The sequence below is a fragment of the Plectropomus leopardus genome, chromosome 12 (genome assembly GCF_026936395.1).
Source record: "Plectropomus leopardus strain MGB_pleo_1.0 chromosome 12, ASM2693639v1, whole genome shotgun sequence".
NCBI lineage: Eukaryota > Metazoa > Chordata > Actinopteri > Perciformes > Serranidae > Plectropomus > Plectropomus leopardus.
The window spans coordinates 14,148,402-14,162,582 of record NC_142187.1 but is presented as its reverse complement, the minus strand read 5'-3'; the positions used below and the strand labels follow the sequence as shown (position 1 = coordinate 14,162,582).

The following is a 14,181-nucleotide window of genomic DNA, read 5'->3' as shown; positions in this document are numbered from 1 at the left end:
CTGTACTTTTACTCAACAATGGCTTTCAGGTACTTCATCCACCAGAAGGGTCTTCCTTTCTCTTTTAATTCATACAGAATGCATGTTGTTGTTGTTGTTGTTGTTGTTGTTGTTGTTGTTGTGAGAAGGAAAATATTTGGATCACTCCAGATTCAGATAGGTCACTTTTGCAAAAGCACCTTTTTTTAAACGAGGCTCCTAACAAACATTATTTTATTGTTTTGTGGTCAGTACTATCTCTTGACCTCAGTAATACTGTTCATTTACTCTCACATTTTGAAACTCCAGGAGAAGCAGCATTTTTCGTATATACTGGATTAAATTAACATTTGTTAATTATTTTGAGAATGCCAATAAACTAAACCTGCACATTTATTTAAGGGAAGGACATGATTCATTTGTCCAGAACAACCAGATAGCCTCTGATCAATTGTTATATAACTTTCTCTACAAAAGTCTGTTTGATTTAAAATCAAATTTAACAGTTGCTTCCCAGACTGCTGCGATCTGAGGTCAGTCTTTTGTCTGATTTAGTTATTTATCTATTGAGGTCGCCACTACTTCAGGATTATCAGAATATCTAAAATCACATGTTTGTTGTTACTCTCTAATGTCTGTTTCACTATAAAATGACAGCTTGACACACTCTCAGAGATGCTCGGAGCAAAGACTTTTTTTGGTGAAGTCATTAAGGTCTGTTACTGTTATATTTACTAAACCTGAACAATTAATCTTCTTAAACATAAGAACAACTCATTTTTACTGATATATATAGCCATATTTAGTCAAAAGACTGTGCTACACAATTTGTAGATAAAATAATATAAAGATCACTGATGAGATTTATATGGTGGGTAACATTTTCCCAGCTGCTACATGAACTTTATTTTTATTTAAAGTATTAGTCACAAAAAGATACAAGCTGACTCTTGAACAACAATCAGCTCCAACATTGCATGTATGAATTTTCAATCAGAATAATCAAAACTTTAAATCAAATGTGACATCATTTTTTTTTGGGTGTTGTTGTTTTCTGGTGGAGAAAGTACAAAAGTATCCAACTTGGCTTTCGTTGTTGTTCCAGCAGTGATTCTCATGCTGTGTAATACCAGCAAGCTCCCTGATTACAAGACAAACAAAAGACAATGAAGTTAACAGTTTATTATTTCATGTAAAAATGATTAAATATAAAGTTCAAATATAATACTTTCTAACACTGAACATCCAAAGCAACTGAATAATAATGTAATTTGTTGGGAAAAAAATCCGAGAAGAACACTTACCCGCTGAAGGTCAGAATTCCAACAACCTAAAAATAATACAATCACAGAGCAGCAGTGAATATTTCAGTAGTTTAATTCACACAAAGTGTTGTTACTGAGGTCTGATGGCTGAACCTTCACAGAAATATCGCTTCTGTTCTTAAAGGACAACACTTGTGTTTTTCTATCATTTTATCTGCTGTCAGCACATTCCATCACAATTTGATTTTTACAGGTGTTTTTAGGTATTTCACTAGTTATAATCCTTGCCTTTTTGGACCTGTTGGCCACAGATTTTGCAGAGAAAACAGAGAGAGCTGAACAGCTTTGAAGCAGCTCTACTGTGGTGTGATGACGTCATTTATGTTCTGCATGAAAGTGGCACTGGGAAAATCTACCAGACATACAGGAGCAGTGAAGAAGCTGGCTCGAGGAGTGCATACGGAGACTTTATAAAGTTGGCATAGTTTGGCGTTAGTGCAGTTTCAAATAAAACAAATATCAGAAACACACTGAAAAAAAGCAACTGTCCAGTCAGACATATGGAGCCGTGTCAGGCTGTGCTAAGGTGCTAAGCTAGCTATTATATATTTGCATGTGGGGCATCTTCAGCACTGCCTGTTGATCGCAGGGTGTCTGACAGAGTGTTGGTCTACAATGAACCAGTACAACAACTTTGGCTTCTGGCGAAATTTTGCTGCAGGCTGGATCGGGAGTAATGGAGTCAAAATAAATTACAGTGGTCATGTTCATCCTAATGAAGTGACAGAGTGCAATAGTGTGGCTCATTTCTGTGTATTTACATTACTTTAATTAAGCTAATGCTTTTATCCAGTCAGTTTACAATAAGTGCATTAAACCATGTGGAGATGACCTGAAATTTGCAAAAATCATGCAAAGACATAAATATTATGACAGGCTTTTCATTCTTACTCAAATTATCTGACTTATAGTGAATCTGATCCTGTAAAGTTCAAATTCATATATGTTATCTCACAATAAAATACTGAACCTTAAAGCATGGTGAAAACTAAAATGTAAAGCTCTTACTTATATACTTACACTGTGTATAATGTAGTATTCCATCAGTACACTTAACATGGCTGCTGGTATTGTGCCAAATACATGGAATATACTTGTTCTCTCCTTCCTTTATATATTCAACTCCAGACAGCTGAACACCATTCACACGATACTGAGCAGGATCTATGACACAGAATGCCTCTGCACAAAATTAACAGACAGAAAAAAGTATGTAGAATTATTTGGGCAACATCTTAAAAAGCCGTTTAAAATGAAAATTGTGAGTATTGGCTTGTTTATACCTTTGCAGATTGGCAGTTCTGACCAGCTGCCATCACTGTAACACACCACAGTGTCTGGACCAGTGAGTTTGTAAAAGGCACTGCACTGGTATTTCAGATACATTTGATTCTTTTGCACAACATCACCGTGTGGAACTTTTGGGTGAGCTCCGCAGTGGTTAACTGAAATAAAAAGATGATTTAACATTGTCATATATTTCAATGAAATATTAATCACGTCAGAAAAAACATAACCAATTGTAATAAAACACTGCTAATTATAGTTGATGGCAGTGGCAGAAAAAGCTGAGAAGGGCACCAGCTGCATACAGTGGGGCTCCAGTTTTATAACTGAAGGGGCACATTTGAGAGCACGTCATCACTTTTTCTCCACTGAAAAGGCAACACATTACATTTTATCTCGTGGACGGGCACCACGCACCCCATGATGTTTTCTTCAGTGAAGGGGCAGCCTAAAGGTCATATTGTAATTGAAAATCAGGTCTCTGCAGCAATAGGCAAAAGCTTCAACCCAAGCTATCCCAAAACCACTCAGTGAGGCTGTGTTAAATAAATACAGATTTCTTTTTAGTAGCCAATGGCTATAAATTCAGCTTTCTCAGAAATAAAATCCATTATAAAGTCTACTGTTATTTTTTAATGACAGTAACTGCTCAGCAAGGAAGGAAGTATTAAAAAAAAGTTAAACTATGTCTGGTTCATGTGACATAAGAGGAGGAACAGGGAATCAGAATGATTTACCCGATGTCACCAAAGGTCTGCTGTCTCTCTCATTTGAGGCAGAGGTGGTTGACGATCCTGTGAGACACAGAGCAGCAAGATTGGACCAACTCAAACCCCCGAGGTGTTGGGTTCAAAGACCTTTCTATGCACTTTTTGTGACATTGCACATCTTGTTATTATCATGGGCAAATAATTATAGACCCATAAACTACTTATAATAAACTGACAAACTCCAATTACTCTAACATTTAAGATGTCTAAGGCCACCTTAAACTTATTTTAGCAAGGTTATAATGATCATACAAATTCATTTCTAAGAGGTCTCTTTGTTAGAATACAACCAGAACATATAGGAAATATGTGTACAGTATCAGTACAGTTTTGTCCTGTTTTTTAAATGTTTTGATGCATTGCATAAGTTCTCTGAATACTTTGTAGCTTAAAAAAAGAGACTGAGAAATAAATAAACACACACACACACACACACACACACACACACACACACACACAAACAGAAGACTCTCTGATTCTGATTCGGCGTAATGTCTAAACAATTTTCCCTTTTTCTTTTTTGAAAATTAAAGATTGTAAATTTAACTTTCAGTCAATAACTTACCTCCACCTGCAGGTTGTGTCCCACTGCCAGTTGTTGTAGTTTGCCCCCCCCCTTCTCTGCCCACTGTGGAGCCGTCATGTCCAGTATCTGGTCTGGTGTCTAAGTGGAAAGGGGAAGTGCTTTAAATATATAGATGTTTTATGGAGAGATGATATCAATGGATTTAATCATTCATATTTAAAACACTTGTCATCAGTTCTGTTTGTGAAATTCATGAACAGGATTCTCAGGGTGCAACTGTAGCGCTTCGGTTTGGATGGACATCAGAACTGAAAATTGAAAATGGGTGGAAGGATGTGCAGATGTGTATTTAAAACAGATCAGTTACCCACCTCCACCTTGGGGTTGTTTCCCACTTGCAACAGATGTAGTGTCGCCCCCGCCTGCTCCTCCCATTGTGGAGCCTCCTTGTCCAGTACCTGGTCTGCTGCCTAAGAGGAAATAAGAAAAGACATTATACATACTGTACCGTATATACATATTTAGTTTAGATTTGAGGATTTACTCATTCATATTCAATACAGATCAATACCCTACCTCCACCTTCTGGTCCAATTTGTTTGCCTAAGTGGAAAAATATTATTATTATTATACAAACAGCATACTGTAGAGAGAGATATTTGATATAATGGGTATATCGTAAATTCTCAAATTTACCAACAGCAATAAGCATCATTTTTATTTGAAACAGGCTTTAAATAGACATAGTTCTTTATTCTTAATTGTCCTGGTGTACATGTTCCATATATTCAATAATTATTGTATTTAATTTACTAAATAAATTTAATTAAATACTACTACTACTACTACTACTACTACTACTACTACTACTACTACTACTACTACTACTACTACTACTACTACTACTACTAATAATAATAATAATACATATTTTGGTAAGATGTCTGTTTTTAGATAGAGGGAAATGTACATTGCTAACATTTGGGAGTACATTATCCCAGGGTCGATCATAGAGTTTCCACAGGTTTTCGGGGATGAGATTTTTTTCTAGAAAAAGGAAAATAACTTCTGTTGCAATGAACTCTTCAAACTGTAAGAAGGATTGGAACATAATACAACAATAACTGGTGGTAAAGACTGCACATGTAATTTACTAAATCGAAAAGGTAGCTCATAGTGAATCTCAACAACAGTCCTAATCCCGTCACTGTCTCACTGGACACAATGGAGTTTACAATAACAGCTGTGGCAAATTTGACAACCAAAATCATTTCGTATTTGTCAAATACTGTAATTTTATTGTTCTAGCTAGCAGATTTTAGCAGCTGTTGTTAGCTAGCATGAGTTATTCTAAAACTCTGTGTGTGGTTTGCTCCATCTCCTGCTGAGGAGAAGTCTGTTAAAGGTCTTAATTATGCACTTGACGGCTACCGATATGATATAACGCTTAATGACTGAGAGTAAGACTCATTGTCACAGGAGTCTGTGTCCTAACCAGTCGGTCCATTTACATTTACAGTAGATTACATTAGAATTCAATGGTCCATTCAGAAAAGAAAGCAAAAACAACTATCACTCACTGCATTTCTCAGCACTTACTGCACGTTAGGCTTTCAGTCCAGCTTCCAAAAATGCAAATGATGGTGCTTTTGGTGTCTACTCCCTCTACAGTATATCCCTTTTCACATTCATACTGCAGTGTTGTACCGTCAGGAAAGACCTCCTCGTATTCCTGATGAATGATGACTGCATGGGGGATTTTAGGGGGCTCACTACATGCATCAACACGTTCTGTAAAAATGAGCATATTTGTCATGAAAAAGAATTACAGGAACTCAGATGAGAGGCTACTTGTTTTGCTCGATTGGTGTAGCTGATGAGAATTCAAATGTAAGAAGTGCGCATGATATTATTTTTAAAGCTTGCTCGTACAAAACAGGAAAGACTTACTCTCACAGACCGGAACAGAGGACCACGTCCCATTTACACATGTGGCTGTGATATGACTGTGGTCCTTGGGTTCATATCCGTTGTCACATGTTACCCTAATCTTTAGTCCATCCTTATACCAAGCATTTTGTGTGTATTTTGCATTGGGTATATCTGGTGGCATGCAGGCTTTTTCATCTGAGGGGGAAAGAGAAACAAAAACACATTTTTAACATGGTGACAGTTTGTATCCATACTGCTATTTTTAGAATGCCATTATTTGCATTGACATTATGTCCAAGGATGTATTATTGCAACAAATATCTTGCTATATGCTGGACTTGCTATATTATTATTCCAGAATGATTATTCCGCATTTGATAAGTTTAGGGGAGACTCATGGGTTGTCATAGAGCCCATTTTCATCCAGATGTCTTGAGGTGAGAGTTCAAGGGACCCCTCTGAAGATCACCATGCCTGTTGTTCTCTTGTTAACCTTAACAACAACTTTGGAGTTTTAATTAAAACCCTCTTCCCGACAAACTAGCATGACATTGTTGGTACCAATGGACGTCTGAGGTTGCTGCTATCTTAAAAACCACAGGTTCAGCGATTGTATCAGGGAGGCCATGTCCCCCTTGGGGGTACCACTGTTTGTTACAGCTCAGTGAAACAGGCTGAGAGCAGGTGGAGGCAACCTGTGGCTCTGGAGTCCCTCTCATGGGGCTTCCTGTGGCTTAGACGAAAATGTATTGGGAAATGAATAACAGTCATTCTTTTTACATTTTAACTGTTATTTGTAAAGGCCTAAAGTGATTTGTAAAAGTTTAGCCTATACAGTGATTTATTTTTTTTTTTGACATTTGTTCAACTAAAATGTGCATCACAAGTCACCAGCCATGCACATTTCCTATAAATTTTGCTGACCCTCAATAGTGGTGAAAGGTCTTGAGTCTCCCTAGCATGGCTGGCTGTAGATTCCAAATCCAAAATAGGAAAAGTCTCAAATTAAAATAAAGAACATAATAGTGCCTGGACAGATAAGCATGCTTGCACTTCCTTACACTGCAAAATTTAATCAACAAATAATCTTTAATAGTCCACAACACTGTAGCCACCTTGTGGTAAAACATATTTAATACTCATTTAGACCTATTAGTAATGTTGAGACTATTGTAGATTTAATAAGCTTCATTATAAAAATCAAGTATATTTTAGATCTTCAGACAGACTTTATGTTTTGGGGACCAAAAATGGCTCTCTTAATAGTAAATGTTGCAGACACTTAGCCTTGAGTAACTAGAAATCCCCCATAAGTCTATTTTTAGCACCTTTATGAAGTGATGTACAGAGTTATATCAGGGCCCTGTGACATTACTTTTGGCCGTGCTGTTAATATTTCAGTAAACGCAAAACAGGAGGAATTTTCATTTTACAGTGTCACGGGATGATTTGGATGCTTCATACACTCAAAAGATTTAACAATTTCCATCGTTCATATACATTTTGTTAGGCTCAACATTGAACAGTATAATAAAGAAATGTTCTGTTGTATCCTAAAGTGTCATTCAGCAACAGAGGGTCGACTTAGCCTTTTTTAAGTATTTGAAAAACTGAATTAAGCAAGTCTTAAAGTTTTTAGAGGGTAAATAAAAAATTGAAAAAACAAAAATGGTGACACACACTTCACGCTGAAAAATACTCCTGCGGGCTTTTAGCGACTCGTGATTTTAAAACACTTACCTATACACTGTGGTTCAGGAGACCATGTGCCATTTTGACATGTACTTGTTGCCCACCAACCCTCCACTACTGGTTTAAATCCGTCATCACAGCCGTAAGTGAGATCTGCTTCATGAGAGTAAGCTTCTTGTTTGGGGACCAAATAACCACCGATCACATTGGGAGCACTACAGGGCTGAGCTTCATCTTGTGCTGAAACAGACAGCAGAGAGCATCATAGAGAGACACTTCTCAAAAACAACAAATTAAAATCATATGGAAAGAATTAATTGCTCTTACCCTGCAGCACTCCTGGAAACCAAACCAGAAAAACAAAACCGAGGTTTCTCAAGCACATTTTGTCAGGAATTAAAATACTAAAAGACACAGCAGAGAAAAGAGCTCAGTTAACATCTGAACCAGTTAATAATTGTCCAGGGCATTTCCCCCAAAAGTTAAGAAATGTGGAGTAAACACTGTCTCACTGTGACTGTGACATCTCACTGTGGAACTGACGCCAATACGCCGACAACATGCGACAGACATTTACATCACAAATACTCTGCAAACTGGTGTCAGAGATACATTTGAAATACACAGCATGGAATAACACTTTGCTCGTTTCTAAAAAGATTCAATTAAATAAACACCGCCTGTTTTTTTATGTCTCGTAATATGACTAATTCCAAATGTTTTCTCATAATGTTGTGATCGTAAGTCAGAGTTACGACACAAACACCAAGTAATATCTATCTATATTAACCTCATTAATATGTTTTTATCTTAATTATGAAAAAAAGATGTCTCCATATTGTGATTTCATCAACACTTTTGTCTGATCACAAAGTCAACGTTGGGATAGCTGTTGCTTTCAAGGTACAAGGTAGATTTATTCGTCATTTCTCCTTAAACGTGGTTTAAGAAGAAACGAAATTAAAGATCAACAATGATTTTGTACATATGGCGATTTACGTTTACATAATTCTGTAGATTTTACGTTTGTGATATTTAAGCAGGGTTGGGTAGTAATAGATTACATGTAATCAAGATTTCATAATCAGGCTACAAAAAATAAGTAACTGTAATCAGAAAAGACACGAAAAAAATCATTTAGCTTATGGTTACATTAATATGAATTACTTAATTATTTTTTATTACATCTCTAACAGATAATTTTAAAATTATGAAACTTTTTTGTTTATGATAACAATGCTCTATTAGTGCGTCTGACATATGTGGTTTCTTAGAAAGGTAGTGTCGAGTCAAGACGGACGGTTCAAACATCAGCAGTCTATTAATTAGTGGAACTCAAATTTTTGGGGCTGCATCCTTTTTTTTTCTTTTTTACAAAGGTGCAACATTTTCAGTCTTTCAGATTAGATAACAATTTCTTCTTTTGTAATCCAATGGATGATGCTACTTATTTTTTACAAAAATTGTCATGTAATTTGCATTCAGAAACTAAGTACATTGTGAAGTTTGCATTCCAGCAAATGTTGAAGCTTTCTGCAGTGTTTCTTCTATGTTTGTTTGCACAGAGCAGCACCTGCAATAGTGATTTATTTGTGTAGAGTCAACATTTCAAAATGATTTCCCGGACTGCTGCGATCAGAAGTCAGCGTTGTGAAATAACAAACACAGTCAGGATGAAGGTCGGACTGCTGTAAGGGCGGGCAATTCTGTAAAAGACAAAAGACAAAAACAAAACAAAGAATAAACCCAAAAAACATTTGACTATAAAGCAGAAACAGACAAGGAGTCATGTTGTAGTGTATTACAGTCACTTAGCCTATGTTGTTACTGATGACTATGAGGTCATGGTGCTGTCTGTCTCTGAGCTCCACGTCAGTCTGTGATCGCCATCTGCTGGACCCTCACGTGCTCTGCATCACATCCTCCAGTCATCATCACACAGCGTGTCAGAGCAGCGTGCTGTGACCAACAGCTCTCAGGCCTTTTATAGTTCTAGCAGAGGGGAAATAGGGACATGCAGTATCTCAAAACTGCTTACAAAACTGCTCAAATTGTTGTAAAAGTTTGTGAAAATGGGGGGTATTTTCTACCAATACTGAGTAATTTGTCTTCATGGGAAAAGACAAACTTAGACTTCCTAAAGTATGCTGCTTTTACAACTTTTATGTTGTATAAATCATTTTAGTAGAAATTTGTATTTTCTATTTTATAGCCAAATTTAACTTTGAGTATTACATAGTTTGTTACATAGTGTGTATTTTAAAGATAACTTAAGTGCAGTGCAACTAGTTATGTTTCTTTTTTCTCCAGAACAGTTAGGGACACTTTTTTTTACAAACAAAAAAGAAAAAAAAGACACGTAAAGGCTTTAAAAAGAAATGTAAACATCGAAGAGAAATTTCTTTCAAGTGGCAACCTCAGGGGCAAAAAAATGAAACCAACGATGAAGTGCCAAAAACTGCTGTTCATCAAATGACCTCTTGAGGTTGGCTCAAAACAGAATGAATCCACACGGACCTCCACGTTTACATGCCTAACTTTACAGACATGTTTACAGACTGGTACAAAATAATGGTTTTAGTCTCTAAATGCAACTTCATTATTCATGACAAACTCATCCATTTACATTTTATTAAGGCTTAAAGTTACGCACATTTAGGGGCCTTTCGCCCGAATATGGTCACATCTGGCTCCAAAAATCAAAAATGGCGAATGCCAAAATGTGTAACTTGAGACTTCAAATAGGAGTCAATAAACCAGTTGGTGACATCACAGTGGCTACCTCCATTATTTTATTGTGTATAAATGCAACAAGCATTCTTTTTTTTTTTTTCAAAATGATAAGGGAAATCTAAAAAAGCAACAAAAACATTATATATAGAGGCTTTATACAGCATTTAGTTTAGATATTCAGTATTTCAAATACACATTTAGTAAGACTGTTTTTAAAGAGGCCGAGAGTCTGAATGCATCACTGCCACCACACATGGTTTAAGAAAGCTTCTTCTCTCTGGGTCAAGTGAACACAAGCATCATCAGCACGCAGATGATCTACAGTAAGTGATCACTTCTATAATATCTGTTTCATTTTCTATGATTTAAAGGTGCCTTTCAATCAGAATGTAGAATTAAACATTACAGTAACTGTTAACAATTTATTTACGTCTACATATAAACAATGCATACAAGGACACTAATATTAAAGGTATAGTGTAATGCATCTGCAAATGTATGGGCTAGTGGCAGAGCAGGTTACAGTAAGTGCTCAGTTCTTTAACTTCATTCATTTTCTGTATACTTAAACTAGCTAAAAAAAATACAGTTGTCTTTGTTTTAAAGAAGCATTTTAATCAGACTGCAGAATTAATGAGAATTACATTTCTAAGTTGATATGCATTTATTGTGCATATCAAGAAATTTGCCTTATGCTTAGTTGTTTGAAGGGTTTGCACTAAAATTAATTTTAATGGAAATGTGCACACAAATGTGTTTTCTAATACTCCCATTCTTCTTCCCTTTTGATAAGCCATTTCTCAAGGCAAAGCTTCTCTTATGCAGGCATAAAAAGAAAAACAAAATAATTATATTTGATTCTTACCTTCCTCACATGAATCTTTAGCCTGTGGGGATTTTTTTTTTATTTAAAAAAAAACAAAAAACAAGACACGTCTTTATCTGAGCCACATTTTAACACTTTTGAACTTGCAAAGCTGCAGAGATACTATCGCTTCATACTGAAACTACAGCAGCAGTGCTCAGGGGACACATATATTAAACAGCTGAGGCCAAAAACGGTTTCTGATTAGTGAATGTAAAATGCATACACTGGAAATTGTTGTATGGTAGCCCTGATGGGTAAAACAGAACAACACCGTGGATGGAATGTGTTTAAGAGTAAATTCTTAAGTTTTCAACCTGTTCCTTATTTTCCCTTATTTTTGTGTCTAAAAGTGGCTGATGGGAAGGACAATTTTTTAAATTGGTCCAAAAGTGAGTGAGACTGCCGCAGCATTGAAAAGGGCTGCAATGTAACTACTCAGGGAATGTTTGCACCATCAGCGTGCATCCACTAAATGTGCTTGTTTTTGTCACTGACGGGCTCAGATTGTCATTTTAAGTGTCTGACAACAATCTGAGAATCACACCTTATAAATAAACGTTATTTTTATCATCATAAAACAAACTTCATTCAAAATTGACAGATACAAAAAAAAAAAAAAAAACCTCACAAAAACCTGCTTGGTTTGTCTTTCTACTGATGCAACAATCACCAAGTCTGGTTTGATTGAAATTAATCCTAAATTTAACAGTTTCAACTGTTATTCCTATTATATTCCTATATACTTTCACAGAAAATAAATAAATAAACAAAAATAAAAATATAAAAAGGGAAACATCTCCATCAAGGTTGTAAAACACTGGACTTGCCCTTTAATAGGGTTGTTTCTGTACATGTAGGGGCCTCCACAGGCACTTCAGGGGACAACACTCACCTTTGAGAGCTCAAGTGAATTAAGTTGTTTCTGATAATTTCATCTGTTTCAGTTTTTTGGGGTTTTTTTAAGCATGTTTTTTCAGCTAGGTTACTTTCATTATTGTGCATTTACATCTTATGGTACTGGCACTGCTAGGGAGTGCTTGACATCATTTGTCAGTTTAACTTCCAGTGTCTCGCTGGACATTAACATAAAAAATCCCCCAAAAAAACAGAAAAATCCAACTAATGACCCACAAACAGTACTGTATCTTTGCTGAGGGCAACTTCAAGAAGTGAGGCAGAGTTGAAGGGTGGGATGTTTTTAAAGAGAAGGGAGGTCTTCATGCAATTTGTCCGCTTCTGTGTGCGAGTCCCGCAGCCTCTAGAGGTCTGTATTGATTTGTCTCGCCACTATCTGCCCTTCCAATTTTGTCCTGCCCTTGCCGATTGATAAGGAAACTCATTTGTCAGGTTTTTCTCTTTCTGTTCCTCATGCATCTCGCTACACTACACCTTCCTTCGTCCTACATTTCTCCTCACATGTACACAAACCATCCAATTCAAATGCAGTGAAGTGAAAACAAGCGAGTTGAAGAAAGAAATAATAAAGAGACTTTAATACAAGTGAATGGAAAAATGACCTTGATGACATAATGAAATTAATGCTTGGTGGAGCTCAGGAAAACAAGAATCATGAGATCTTGAGATGGGTCTTTAATTTTATTTTCTGCCTTTTAATTTGTGCAAATTACCTCCAGACTCTTCATATTTGATATTTCTGCCTGTTTAAGCCTTGAAAGCAGCTACTTAAACACCCACTGTGTGGACTGAGCAGCGCTGATGAAGTGCTCATTGCTCTTCATTTAGGAAACATCCCCTACAGACTTCATCTGCAAATACAGCTGGAGAATAATTGCTGGGGTTTGAACACCAGGAGACCCAGTCAGGATTTGCTACAGAAGCCTTGCAGCTAGCCTGCATTTACTGTCAAAGACAAGAGAAAGAAACATGATAGAGTGTTTGCCTCGCTGCAGCAGAAGTTTATACATCAAAAGTTCATCTCGTCCTTACAGTAGGAAGCTGTCAGCCAAAGTTAACTGAAAAGTTTAGGGTTATTTTTAAGGCTTGAAATGCATTGTTTCTTCCCTAATCTCTGAGCAACAGAATAGCTCTGGCTGTAGGCCACCAAAAACTGTGGTTCATGAGGTTAATATTTCTTCCTATGAGTGTGCGATACACTCTACACTGTCATAACACACACAGAGGCAAACGGATGCAAAGACAGTCAATTTTTCAGAAGTGTGATGGTACCTCGAGCCATGTGATGTGAGTCTGAGACCACTGGCTGACGTGGCTGCCTGCTTGGCACTGTGAAGCAGCAGATGGAGTGAAGGCCGGCGGGGGTGGTGGTGGTGGGGGCTCGCCCTCTGAGGCAGTTGCTGTTAATACTGACACCTCTGACTGGAGCATGATAAGCGGAGGGCCATGGCAACGATGCGTCCTCCTCAGAGAGCAACCACAACAGCAGCTTCCTGTCAAATCACCAAAGTGAATCAGGTTGCAAACACATTCTGTGAAACTCAGAACAACCTTGAGATAAACATCTGAGTGCTACGCTACATTGCAGAAGATTTAAAAAAAAGTATTTCCTTGCTGGAAAGGTGGTCTTATCATCAAAGGGAACTATCTATACAGTAGAGAGATACAAATTTCTTCAAAACTACCAGTAATGGACCACACTGCACTGCACCAATAGATGCTTTTGTTGGTGGGTGACATTATTCAAGTTTATCTGTTGTTACCGGCTGTTAAACAATCTTGTAAGCTAAAATATGTTTCTGAAGACATTTTGGCAAGAAATAGCAAATTCAATAACAGAAGCTTGGTTCATATTTGATTCAACAAATCATTTCAATATGAATGTATTAACGGCAAGTCCACGGTATTGTGCATCATTTCTGGAACTAGCTAATGTTGTAATTCAGTGGTGCAAATTCCCAAATTTACAACAAAGTTAACGAAAAACAACCAACCTTGCCCCATTGGTAACGCAGTCTTGTTTCCTGTCTCCTAAAGACGGGACTCCTCTCCGTCAAGTCGCCTTTGGATGTAACAATTCTTTATGACCAAATAAAACCAACATGAAACTACAGGAGAAAAGAATCTGATATACATTATATCATAATGATAATA

The 14,181-nt window shown here is 36.8% G+C and overlaps 2 protein-coding genes across 3 annotated transcripts; both read right to left on the bottom strand.

Annotated features, from left to right (window-relative positions):
- Positions 1–842: 842 nt before the first annotated feature.
- On the bottom strand, positions 843–7,988 carry LOC121951426 (complement factor H-like). 2 transcript variants are annotated; one of them, XM_042497748.2, is made up of 12 exons: positions 7,839–7,988; positions 7,560–7,751; positions 5,838–6,014; positions 5,487–5,678; positions 4,464–4,490; positions 4,259–4,357; positions 3,927–4,025; positions 3,329–3,385; positions 2,588–2,749; positions 2,325–2,486; positions 1,284–1,309; positions 843–1,120 (listed from the first exon to the last, which is right to left on the bottom strand). In XM_042497748.2, exons 1-12 carry the CDS (start codon positions 7,894–7,896, stop codon positions 1,094–1,096), a joined length of 1,278 nt encoding a protein of 425 aa, XP_042353682.2. In that variant the 5' UTR covers positions 7,897–7,988; the 3' UTR covers positions 843–1,093. The 2 variants fall into 2 exon arrangements, with proteins under 2 accessions (XP_042353682.2, XP_042353683.2); XM_042497749.2 differs by lacking the exon at positions 4,464–4,490 and having other exon boundaries at positions 7,839–7,915.
- Positions 7,900–14,121, bottom strand: LOC148188055 (uncharacterized). The gene is made up of 5 exons (XM_088085198.1): positions 14,022–14,121; positions 13,300–13,520; positions 9,317–9,503; positions 9,085–9,217; positions 7,900–7,915 (listed from the first exon to the last, which is right to left on the bottom strand). The coding sequence occupies exons 1-3, from the start codon at positions 14,029–14,031 to the stop codon at positions 9,384–9,386; spliced, it is 351 nt and encodes a 116-aa protein (XP_087941324.1). The 5' UTR covers positions 14,032–14,121; the 3' UTR covers positions 7,900–7,915; positions 9,085–9,217; positions 9,317–9,383.
- Positions 14,122–14,181: the final 60 nt, after the last annotated feature.